At 40.7% G+C, this 13,383-nt stretch overlaps 1 protein-coding gene across 1 annotated transcript in view; it reads right to left on the bottom strand.

The window, feature by feature from the left end:
- Nucleotides 1-13,383, bottom strand: part of PAPPA2 (pappalysin 2) — a 342,051-nt gene that overhangs the window by 165,029 nt on the left and 163,639 nt on the right. Inside the window, exons 8-11 of the mRNA XM_049868523.1 lie at nt 12,559-13,048; nt 8,699-8,827; nt 4,685-4,776; nt 93-286 (exon numbers count right to left, since the gene is read on the bottom strand). Of these exons, the coding sequence (XP_049724480.1) occupies nt 93-286; nt 4,685-4,776; nt 8,699-8,827; nt 12,559-13,048 (905 nt within the window). The remainder of the gene's footprint in view (nt 1-92; nt 287-4,684; nt 4,777-8,698; nt 8,828-12,558; nt 13,049-13,383) is intronic.

Here is a 13,383-nt window from a genome sequence, read left to right as displayed (position 1 = left end):
AAAATCAGGAGAAAAATGTAAGCTCTCATTAAATATCTGCAGAAGTCACTTCACAATTTTGTTCAGTCTTGACTCTGTCTGGCTTGACTTACCATGGAATGAGGTTCTCCAGTTACCAAGGAAACAGGACATTTCTTCTTGTCTTCATGAGAGGAGTAAGCTTGGGTAGCCCACTGATCCAAGTATCCTTTGGGAGTATAGAGCCCACAGTCTAAGATGCTGGTTTCCTTCTCAAAGGACTCACATATCCCATCTCCCTCATAGATGTAGCACAGGCTTGGTTCCCCTGCCAAGAAATATGGCACTTGAAAAAGTATTTTTATAAATGTCATGAAATAAAATTAAAATGGGAACGTTCATAACATTTCTTTCCAGCCCCCAGTAAAGAGAATTCTGTAATTGCCAGTCAGTCTAATGCCCACCCCAAACACACAGATAATACACATACTGCATACAAACCATACAAACACCACATACACCTAAAGAAGAAGGATTCTTTTTTTTATTGAACGAGGTAGAGTCCATCTATATAATACCAAAAGGGGAAAAAAAGACAAAACAAAACACTGCTGTCAATTCCAACTCATGGCAACCTCAAGTGTTACCAAGTAGAGCTGAGTTCCGTAGGGTTTTCTTGGTTGTAATCTTTATGAAGTAGATTGCCAGGTCTTTCTTCCTTGACACCACTAAAAAAACTGGGTGGGTTCAAACTGCCAACTTTTTGGTTAGGAGCCCAGCACAAACAATTTCTGTCACCCAGGAACCACGTAACTATATATAAAAAAAAGTTATGTAAATGTTTGGAATTGGGGGGAGAAGACACATGTAGAAAAAGCAGTGGTGGACTAGGTGTAGAAAGAAATATTAAGGAATAGTTGAGAGAGATACTTAGGGGAAGCTGGGGATATAAAAGAAGTAGGTGAAAGAAGAAAGGGATTTTAATAAATGGTATGGTGTTATACCTTCGGATTCTCTTCATAGTTTTTAAAGTATTTGAGGTTTTTTTTTTTTTTTCCCCAATTACTTATTGTTGCTGAATTGTACAAAAGTTCTGAAACTTGACTATATGGGCTCCAGATTTATAAGGGTTTCACTTTTATAAGGGTTAGATACGTATTATTTATTTTAGTCTTATGGTAACTATGTGAGGTGTGCATTTTTTGTTTGCTGGTTTCAAAGACAGGAAATCTCAAAGTCAATGACTTTAAGTGGCTTGCCAAAGGTCACTTGACTCGTAAGCAACAGAGCTTGGATTTGAACCAGACATGCAGAATGCAGTTCTATGGCCCTGCTATCACACCACAGCTACATCAAGCTGAGACAGAGTGATTGTCTTCAAGAGTAAACCAGCGAGTTGCAAATACTTAGGAAAAACTGTTGGGGTTTTAAAACAAGTTATATGTGATGGACAAGTTCCATACTTGCTCATAGGATAATCCCTACTAAGTGAACAGTACTGACTCTTTATGGATTTGTAGACTCACTTTCTTCAAGAATGGAAAAGTAAAAAGCAGGTATAAACCATTATTCAGTTCTATTGTGTTTTCTACCAAAATATGGGGCATTAACAGCCCAATTCTAATTTTGCATTCCTACAAAATAACAAACAAAAAAAAAATAGAGCCTAAAAATAAGACCAAGGTTCAAAACGAATAACCCCTAGGTACATATTCAGTAACACCATTACTAAAATTTACTGTTTTTTTTTTTTAATTCTTCACAGCAATACCACAGGAATGTTCGAGCAATTTGTCAGCTGCTCATCAACATATAGCTATTAATTATTTTCCTTAATAATCTCTTCAAGCCTAAGTCCCTTCTATAGTAAATCGATCTTTACTTGCCAGGAATAAGCCACTGATCCTAGGACTTGGTTCTAAACCTGTTTTGGGTTTTCAGCCCTAGCAGTCCATCAAACCCGTGGCTTACCCAAACCACTCCACCAAAGTTAATATGTGTGTATCCGGTAGATTTGATGTGACTCTCCCACGATGATTCTTCTCTCTCTCCATATATATTTTGTACACACACACACGTGTTGTTGATGGCTACCATCATGTCAATTCCAATTCATGGCGACCCCATGAGTGCAAAGTAGAACCACTCCATAGGATTTTCAAGGCTGTGCCTTTCAGAAGCAGATCTTCAGGCCTGTCTTCTAAGGCACCTCTGAGTAGGTTCAAACCACCAACCTTTTGGCTAATAGTTCGGTGCTTAACTGTTTGCACCACTCAGGGACTCCATACAGTTTTCTATTCTATTTATAACTCCACTCCACCACCAACCTACTGCCATCGAGTCAATTCTGACTCATAGCGACCCTATAGGACAGAATAGAACTGCCCCCGTAGAGTTTCCAAGGAGCCCCTGGTGGGTTTGAACTGTCGACCTTTTGGTTAGCAGCTGTACCACTTAACCACTACGCCACCACGGTTTGCATTTATAACCCCCAAAACTTCATAACCCAGTCACCACTTATTCTTTTTTTTTAATCACAGCCTTAAAATGTTTCCCTCTGTTTTTTCAAATCCATATAAAACAACATATTTCATAATGGTTCTTTCAAACCGTATCTTTTGAGAAATAATGGAGTAGAACAATGGGCTTAGCATACTATGCACTTCTTACTCCCTGAAACAGATGTCAAGGTGTGGAATATATTATCCTAGATATCTGCAAAGTTAAAATAATTTAGGTATACTCTTACTGGAGTTGGAGACTAAGGAAAGATTGGCCAGACTTAATGGGTCAAATGTGATAGAAACAAAACAAGGTCAGCTCTTAATTTAAATGAAAATGGAGCTGTGATGGAGAAAGCAGTGTTTGGACATATACAGGTATACATACATACATACATACATATTTTAAATATGAGCCAACTATGTGGTGACCAAAAGAAATGATGCAAACACAGATGTCATTAACAAATACATATGCACAGAGAGGGGAGGTAGTTGGTTCAGTGTATTCTGCACAACCCGACCACATCTGGAGGATTGAATTCCTTTCTGGGCATTGACCACAAGAAGCATGCCAGTTTGGGGTAAATAGGAAAGGGTCTGGAAACCTAATCACATGAGGGGATGTTTGGATTGGAAAGGAGAATAATGGGGAGGCATTTCAAATATCTGAATGGAAGTCAAATAAAACAGAAAAAAGAGAATGTATTCCCTGTAGCTCCATAGCAGGGAAAAAGCACTTGATAAAACAGTAGGGAAGTTGAGTGCCAGTGCTGGCTCTGCAGAGACCTTATTGTATGCCCTTGGAGGAATCGCTAAAATTCTCTGGGACTCAGCTTTCAAATCAGAAAAAGGGAGAATTTTATAACAGAAAAAGCCACATTTAAATAGACCGGTCTGTTTCAAGGTGCATTCTTCACTGCTGGAAGTATATAAGCAGAAACTAGAGACCCATCTCTCAGGAATTAGTAGTAGGGATTTCTGAAAAGGAGGGAAACTGGATTCTAAGCCATTTGTAGACTATACATATGCATGTAGAGAAGAGGGTCTTGATCAGACTGGTGGCACACAGTGAGCACTGAATAAGTACTTGTTGGATGGATGGGTGGGTGGATGGGTTGGTGAGCAGATGGGTGAACAGACGGATGGACGGATGGGTGGACGGCTGGATGGGTGGATGGATGGACTGGTGGATGGATGGATTGGAAGATCACTACAATCACCAGAGATAGGGGCTTTGTGTGTTCTATGCGGTGTTTAACACTTCAGTAAATTCTACTTTATCCTGCGATTTGGAGACATTAAAATATTTAAAATGCACTGCTATGTAGAATAACTTTAATAAATGGTTATATTCTACAGAATCATTGCAACAAATGCAAATGGGAAAGGAAAATAATCTGCCCTGAAGAAACTTATTGATTCTGGCTTAAACCAGAATTGGGAGAAGCCTTCTGGACCACCTCCCTGAGTTGCAAGGGTCTAGAGTCAAAGCCTCCTAGTTATAATTTATTGCCAGTGATTCTCCAGGATTAAGAAAATGTCTGACCCTCCATCATCCTTCATGATCTTATCTATTAAACGCAGATGCCAAGAGACACCTCGCACTACCTGTGGCTTAGAATGTCTGATTGTACGTAGAATCTACATGATTGTACTATTTAACTGACATTTTGAAGTTAGACACGAGCACTCAAGAGAAAACCTTGGTAACATTAAGCTAGGAGACAGTAAAACCTTATGGCTTAACATGCAGATTCTAGAGCTGCACTTCCTTGGTTCAAATCCTGGTTTCACCACTTCCAGCTATATGATCCAAAACAAGTTATTTAAGCTCTCTGAGCTTCAGTTTTGTTTCCTCATAGTTACTGTAAGGATAAAAAAAAGATAATATATATAAAACAATTAAACAGTGCCTGACACATAATAAACACACCAAATATTATTATCTCAAAGCTATATGTTGCAGGATATCAAGAACTCACAAAGACACTGAGAGACCTCCAAGCTCAATTGTTAGACTGATTTCTCCATCATAATACCTAATTTTGAATAACTAGTGCTGTCCAAAGCTTTGACTATTGATCACATGAGATTATGCAAGAAGAGCCTCTGTCTTCTTTAAGTTACTTTAGGACACAAAAGGACTGTGGCTATTGAAAATGGGGCCCTGGTACCGTGAACAAAAATAATGACATACTCAAGGCAGGTTCTCTTAAACTCACCTACACAGTTGAAGCCTTCCTCCAGTTCACATGTCCTTGAGCAGCCATCTCCGCTCAAAAGATCTCCATCATCACACTGTTCTCCCAATCCCCTAGAAAGTAAAAACATAAATCCATCCATCCACCCATACATCTATTTACTTAAGTAGATAAGTAAATAAATAAAAATTTCCTTGTTTATCTCCCATCCTTTTACATTTTTAAAATTCTCGAACTTCCTCATTGTACAGTAAAAAGTACAAGCTAAATGGAAGGAGGAGCTTAGAGAATGCCTTTATAGAAAGGAAAAAAATAAATAAATGAGACATCCAAAAACCAAACCACACCCACTGCCATCGAGTCGATTCCGACTCATAGCAACCCAATAGGACAGAGTAGAACTGCCCTGTAGAGTTTCCAAGGAGTGCCTGGCGGATTTGAACTGCCAACCTCTTTGAAGCAGCTGTATCACCTTACCACTACGCCACTAGGGTCTCCAAATGAAACATACAGGCATTTAAAGTAAATGCAATTTGAGCAATGACTGTCAATGGGAGTGTCCAGTAGGTCGTAGGAATTCCTAGTAGTTCATGGCTCAGAAGCACCTAGGAAATCCATGTGGATCCTGATAGTGTTTCTGGTAGAAGGTCTTAAGCTTAGAAAAGGCCTGCTATTGTTCTTGTTACTTGTCCTCGGGTTGATTCTGACTCATGGAGGTACAGTGTGTGCAGGGTAGAACTGCTCCATAGAGTTTTCAAGGCTGTGACCTTTCAGAAGCAGATCACCAGGACTGTCTTCCAAGGCGCCTGTGAATGGATTCAAATCACCAGCCTTTCAAATAGTTGTCAAGTGCATAATCATTTGCACCACCCAGGGACTTCTTAGGAAAGGCCTACTGGTGTAAAACGAATGGAGTCTTAAAATAGCCTGCTGACTTGGTGAGGAGAAAAGCTACCTATGTGTTGTTTTGCTTTCTATTCATTTTTATCTCATATTTCTTTATGTTTTCATTGCCTTATCCTATCTAGAAGGAGTCGTAAATGTTATAATTTTGCAGAATGGAAATCTCCTATTTACATACCAGGAGATTTGAGTAGCCAGATTGCCGCTATCCCTCAGTCCTGAGCAACCTAGGAGTCAGGTCCCTGTGCTCACTCCCTACTACCACCTGGTGACAGCTAACATATATTGCAGGGCAGAAAAAAATACTGTGAGAAGAAAATGTTTTGAACCTCAAATGCTATTACAGCTGATGACTGAATTTGGATCCAGCTGGGGGAGTTGGTTTAGAGTGAGGGGGACATGAGGCATTTTAGGGTAGCAAAATATATAAACTTGAGTTGAAGCCCCTTTGAAAGAACCAAGATTTGGCTATTGTGAAATGGATTCCAAATCCATTGATGTCGAGTCAATTCCAATTCATAGTGACCCTATAGGACAGAGTAGAACTGCCCCAACAAGGGCAGGAGTGGCTGGTGGATTTGAATTGCTGACCCTTTGGTTAGCTGCCGTAGCTCTTAACCAATCAGTATAAAAATATTAGTGAGGTATTTTACATTACTTTTTCATACTAAGTCTTCAAAAACTGGTGTGTATATCTCACTTATAGGACATCTTAGTTCAAATACTTGAAAAAGTAAATCCACCTACCTAAGTTCTTCCAAATGTACTTTTAACGTTCTCCAATAACTGAATCAAGTTTCAGTTGTTAAATTTGAATCAGTTAAAATTAAATAAAATTAAACATTCAGTTCTGTACTTGTACTTGCTACATTTCAAAGATCCAAGAGGCACATGTGGCTGTTGTTTTTGTTAGATGCTGTCAAGTCAATTTTGACTCATAGTGACCCCTTGTGACACAATAGAACTGCCCCGTAGGGTTTTCTAGGCTGTAATCTTTACAGAAGCAATCGCTGAGTCTTCCTCCCATGGAGCCACTGGGTGGGTTTGAACTGCCAACTTTTCAGTTAGCGACCGAGTGCTTAACTGTTGCACCACCAGGGCTCCTTTACATGTGGCTGGTAACTACCATATTGGAGAGGGCAGACTGACATGATCAACTTCTGAATGAACACTGCTCACAACTTCAGGAACTCAGTTACGTTTGTTCTCCTTGTCTTATTGTTGGTGATATCCAAAGTGACAACTTGTATTTTTTTAATAAAAATGTTTAAAAACTAGAGCCTGAGAATGATGTTTAGGGGATCTGTAATCATCTTTCCCCCTTAGAATGGGTCTATACATTTCTCAGTTTTAAGTAGTGCATTAAATGATTCATATGAGTCCTTCTTCTAGTGTAATGGGATGCCCCAGGTGAGTCAAAGCTGGAATTCAGGGACTGGTTGCTTCTAGAACTGGTAGTCTAGTACCCTTTCAGGTATCTCTTTGCATAAATTGATACTCTTGAGAGCTTTGGGTTTGGGGAAACAAAATTTTGAAACAGACATGAGAGAGACAAGGAAATGCAGGACAGAGCTATCTTCCAATTGACTGGCAAAACTAAGCACTACCCTCTACAGAGAAGAAATCTAGGCAGAAGTTTAAAAATCATTTTGATAAGCAGATTTGTGAGACCTGCAGGCAATCAGTGCTGCCTCAGGTAAAGGTGCACGGAGGTGCAGAAGAGAATGCTACATACCAAGTTTGGAAGAGGGCCCTTCACGCCAGTGTATCAGTGGTAACCAAGCTCCCCAAACAACTTAACTGGTAGGCAGCAGACCCCAAGGTCATACAAGGAAGGCAGCCAGGATAGGAAAAATAATGACAACAATAATCAGACTTGTGAAGCAGGGGGGAGCAGCAAGCTAGCAAGGTTTTGAATATTGAAGTGATCTCAGTCACCTTCGTATATTAATAAGGTCTGAAAGCATTTGGTGTTTACATTTCTACAAAAAGGAGCAAATAGGCTTACACTACAGCTTAAGGATCTTAGAAGAATGAGAAAAAAAAAATTTAATGATTGTTAGGGCTTCCTAAGTGGTGCAAACAGTTAAGCACAAAGCCACTAACCAAAAGGTTGGTGGTTCAAACCCACCCAGAGGTACCTCAGAAGACAGGCATGGCAGTTTGCTTCTGAAAGGTCACAACCTTGAAAACCCTATGAATCAGACCTACTCTGTACACATGTGCTCACCATGAGTTGGAAGTGATTTGACAGCAGCTAACAGAAAGAGCAACAATTGCTAAACAATGGGATGGGATCCTAAGAAAAGTTATAAAATTGTTGCCCATTAGGGGTTTAAAATATATTTTCACCTGTTCTGGGAAATGTAAAAAAGCCTATCTTATTAGGATACAGAATCCAGGACAAATCACAGTACCTGTCTTTCCAGCCTATTTGCAGTTTTATGTAAGTAATATGTTAGGTTACAATGAACATCAAGGATAGGTTGGTGTAGTGTGACCAGCTTTCCCAGTTTTCTTGGGATGTGAGAGTTTCAGTGCTAAAATTGAGAAAGTCCCAGGTAAACCGGGGTGACTTGGTCCCCTAGGTTGATATCACAAAAGGGAAATAGGAAAAGGAACATGGCATGTTAAGAAACAGACAGGAGTGATTCCATCTTTACCTTGGTAATGCTAATAGAATAGCTAGAAATTACATTTTGTTCAATTTGTCTCTAGGTCAGATGAGCAGCTGCAGTTCAGAAAGCTATGCTGACCTTCCTCAGGTCATACAACTAGTCGTAGCATAGGATAGGCCATTGATTCAAAAGATAACCTCCCATCCTCTTTTAGTATAATTTGACAATTAACCTTCCTTTGGTCACCACCCAGCAGTGAGAAGCATTAGGAAGGCCTCCAGAAGGGTGAGCTCTAAATAGAAGTGGGTATCTTCTTAACTATGCAAAGATATGATAATTTTGCAAGATCACTACCAGATTCCAAATTTTGTAATTTTAAGATTAACACTGGAATCACACAGTATCCTGCCCCCGTACATTTCCCAAAAAAGCCAAACTCGAGCTGGAGGTTGTACCTCCTGGCCAGAGTAGGACAATGTCCTGGTTTGCACATTCTCACACACACTCTACTCACTCTGCCACCTTCCCATCTCCACAGTAAGGAGCTCCATGCATATGGATCAGGGGAGGCGAAGGTTCTCCCAGTTCTGCTCCAGCTTCAGCCTGGACCTGGTATTGATATGTCCGTCCAGGTGTTACCTCCCTGCGGAAACCAATGAGCTGGTGACTATCACATTTGTAAAATGGAACACGGTTTGAAGATGGTTTGCAGGAGTTTAAGGGAAATATTATGGTAACATAAACCTGGTATATTTGTTACACTGTCTGAAACAAAGATAAGGACACATAGTCTTACTAAGCAACAGAACGTTTGAAATCATCTTCATTTCTGTATTCCCAGTACATGCCACATAGTAGATGTGTAATAAATGCTTGCTGAATTAACACTGAATTTAAAAGTTTTTAGACAATGTATTAGGATGGTATCCCAAGTATATCTTTATATATACGTGTGTGTGTGTGTGTGTGCGTGCACGTACGTGTATATACATCTACATACATATATATAAACTAGTCTCCTCTATCTTAGAAGTAATCGAAGAAACTTTAGATGAAAGTTTCACAGTTCGGGTTCAGTGAGGCCCTTCTTGGGTCAGTGCAACACAGTCAGCTTACTTGTCTCTCAAGAGAATTCTTGGCTTTAGGAGACTGAATCTTTAGTAAGAGCAACTCTCTCATAGAAGGGGGTAAGAACACCTTCCATCACCATTTTTGCGATGCTGGATATTCCACAATCAGAATTGTAATAAAGCCATTAAATTATATACTTTAAATGGGTGAATTGTATAGTATATGAATTATATCTTATGAATTATATTTTTTAAAAAAGAAATGCATTTAATTCCTCTTCAATCCAAATCTGTCAAAATGTATACATACCAGGAACGGAGTCTTGTATCAGTTGATACCAGATATGGAAGGGGTTTATCAGGCTCTCTCTAGAACCCCAGTGGAGAGTATGAAGAATATTTAGAAGAGAGAAAGGGACCAAGAAGGGGGGCTGCTTGTCTCAATGACTAATGCTGCCCTTATCTTAATTTTGTCCAGTGTCTGCCCTGATTGAAAAACCACCACCAAAGTCAAGCCAGGGTGGGAGTTACTTTGGAGCTTAGGAGGACAAGGATCTATGAGAGTTGTTGGGGCTGCCATGAGTGGCTGCCATAAATCTCATGCCAAGCCTCTCTCTTCTTTAATAGGCTCTTCAACTCAGCCACAAAGCCTCCACTCCCTCACTGGATGCTTGCAACTGGCAAACAGGAAATGTCTTGGGGTTTCAAAAACACCTTTAAAAACCTCTACACTGGCTTTTAGGCATTTTAATAGAAAAGACATCTAAATATTAAAGACTTTTTAATTTCCAAATTATCTTTCCTTCTCAGGAAACCAATCCTCTCATGAGAGTGCCAGCTATTTCCAAAAACAAGACCAATTTTATATCCTACCCACGCTGGTGGCTTCCCTGTACAGGGTGGTTTTTGCCAGACTCTTGTCTAGCCACGCATGAAAGTCTTATACTGCTCTGTGGTTGGGAAAATGATCAGATGGAAATGTCAGCATATGCTTACTCTTCTTGGGGGAAAAACTCAGCAGCAGGTAGCCCAAAATTTCAGTGATCTCAGATCATTGATCTGAGTTTGTAAAACGCAGTATGTTACTAAGGAAAGAGGACCAAAATGGGAGTCAGCCAGGAAACTGGATTTCAATCCTGAGTCTGCTGCTGACTAGCTGTTCAACCAACTTAAAGTCTTAGTTTTCTCACCTATAAAATGGGATATTATCGGCATCAAAGGTTTTCTGTGTGTGTGTGTGTGTGTGTGTGTGTGTGTGTGTATCCAATTAGAAACCCTGATGGTGTAGTGGTTAAGTGCTATGACTGCAGTTCAAATCTACCAGGCACTTCTTGGAAACTATGGGGCAGTACTACTCTGTCCTATAGGGTCGCTATGAGTCGGAATCGACTCATTGGCAACAAGTTTTGGGTTTTAATTAGATATCCAGTTAGATATTCAAAACACCAGTTGCCGTCAAGTCAATTCTGACTCATGGTGACCCCACGAGTGTCAGAGTAGAACTGCGCTCCATAGAGTTTTCGAGAGTTGTGATCTTTTGGAAGTAAGTTGCTAGGCCTTTCTTCTGAGATGCCACTGGGTGGAATCAAATCACCAATTTTAACTGTTTGTACCATCCAAGTACTCTTATTAGAGAAGCTCAAAAATTACTTTATTTTATTTTATTTTTTTTTTTTCCTTTTTAAATCCATTCCTTGATCTATGCTTCCATTTGTATTAGATTTTTGACTGTTTCACTGTCTTCCTGTTCTAACCAAGAAAGCACACATGGGAAGAAAAATGTAGTGACACTAAAGGTGGACATTTTTCTCTCCTTTTGTACAGCTGATGTAGACTGGCAAAGTGGCCACAAACTCTCCCCTATCCCAAATGCACACTCTCCTGCGATGTGACTTTGTCGCTATTCCCATGAAAAGGTTTTTTTTTTTTTTTTTTTTTTGCTACTCCTTGAATCAAGAGGGAGGAGCCCTAGTGGTGCAGTGGTTAAAGGCTAGGTTGCTAACTGAAAGGTTAGGGTTTTGAACCCACCAGCTGCTCCACGGGAGAAAGGTATGGTAGTCTGTTTCCATAAGATTACAGCCTTGGAAACCCTATGGGCCAGTTCTACTCTGTCATACAGTGTTACTGTGAGTCAGAATCGACTCAAAGGCAACAGGTTTGGTTTTTGGTTGAATCAGGAATTGGCCATATTTGCTAGTGGAAAATTATCACAAGCAACATAATCAGAAACTTGAAGTATAAGCATTTTGGGGTTTGTCATCCCCTGTTGCTGGAAACTCTTCTGCCCCATGAGAACAAGCCCAAGTAAGCCTACTAAAGAACAAGAGACCATGTTGAAAGAGGCTTCATCTTCCAACCATGCCAGCCCTCTCAGCTGACACCTCTGGCCTATTCTTGAGGCCATACTGGGCCATCTCAGTTCTGGCCAAGCCAGTCCAGACAAGAACACTCAGCCAACCACAGAATCATGAGAAATAATATGTTTGTTGTTTTAAACCACTATGTTTGTGATGGTTTCTAATGCAGCAAAAACTAACAGATATAGTGTCTCTGATAAAACTTCTGTTTGATCTCTAATTTTGTCTTCAGGGCAGACTCTGAAGAAAATTAGGAGGTGGGGAGAATTCACCTTTGGAGCTACCAGCCTTCTACTCTAGATATTGAAATCTTTGAAGGCAACAATCTTATCTGAGTCTGTGTTCCCAGCACTGAGCACACAGTGCCAGGAACAGAGCAGAATTTACTAAGTGCTTGTAGAAAGATTAGCAAGGAGGAGGAAAGGGAGAGCTAGAAGAAAAAGAAGGAGAGAGTGGAGGAGCAAGAAAAAGGAAAAAGAATGAAATGTACATGTCGAATGAGTCTTGAACTAAATATAGTGTCAGTAGGGTCCTTGGTCCCTTTACTTAGCTGAGGAAGAGCTGACTGTAGCCTTTGTATATTATAGAAATGGTGGCAGATTACCAGAAAGTAGTAGCAAGGAATCAGAAATTAAATTGTGTCACCCATAGGAGCATCTGATTCTGATTGACTTGTGGCAGTCATATTCAGTCTGACTGAAGCAGTTTAAAGATGAGCCTCTTTTTTCCATAATTTTTTTAATGATGGCATTAGCAGTCAGAACACGTGGGGAATGTTTTTCTTCACCTTAAATATGGCACTTTAGGATAAAATCCCTTCTGAGATCTGAACATTTCTCCAACTAAGAACAGGTCAGAATATTAAAAAATGGGGGGAAAGGACATAAAACCCACCCCAAAATCCCCAGAAAATCCCATGGTTTAGAAGGCCCTACTGCCCAACTCACACGTCCGTGAACTTCCTGTGGGGGTGTGTCACCACCATGGGCAAGCCAGTGGCAAATGGGGGCTCGCGGAGAACCTGGTACCTCACAGGCCTGCAGCCAGAGCACAAAGAACTGTGGGGCTGAGAAGTCAGGAGAGCTGCATCAATCTCCATCCGTTCATCAAGGGTGTAGACTTTCACCCCCAAAACCTTCCCGTCAACATGAAGCTTGATAGTGAGTGGGATGTCACAGAAAGTGTTTAAGGGGCCCAGGTGCACAGACTCCTGGTTTTCCAGCAAGATCTCCGTGTCGAAGAGTGCCTGGGAGGAGTCCATGGAGAGGTAGGTGACCCACAGAGTGAGCATGTCGGCATGGACTGGGTGCTTGAAGAGGAGCTCCAGGCTACAGCCTTCCGTAGGGCACGGGACCGTCATGTTCATATGGTACAGGTGGAGCTCAGGACTCCAGGCTTGCAAGCTTGGCTCGCAGGGCTGATCTACATCTGGAGGCCCTGGGGAAGATGAGCAGATAAACACATCAGGTACCACCACTGAAAATCTGAAAATGAGCAGCCCATGTCAGTGGCCAGAAAGGAGAATGAAAAAGGAGGTGCTTCTGAACTTAGAAGTCATGTAAAAGCTGGTTAGCTTAGTGAGTTAGACCTAAAGTACAACTTAGGACAAAGGTGTAGTGTAACAAGTCAATTGTATTATGCTCTTGTTACCACATCACCCTTACATGGTGGAAGCCTAGCAAAGAATTGGGAATGGAGTAACCCAGGCCCTAGGTAAAAACACAAGGCTGATGCGGAGTGGTTAGGTCATATTCTTAAAGAATCCTTGAGCA

This window comes from Elephas maximus, chromosome 24 (genome assembly GCF_024166365.1).
Source record: "Elephas maximus indicus isolate mEleMax1 chromosome 24, mEleMax1 primary haplotype, whole genome shotgun sequence".
Lineage (NCBI taxonomy): Eukaryota > Metazoa > Chordata > Mammalia > Proboscidea > Elephantidae > Elephas > Elephas maximus.
This window is presented reverse-complemented; position numbering and strand designations above follow the sequence as displayed.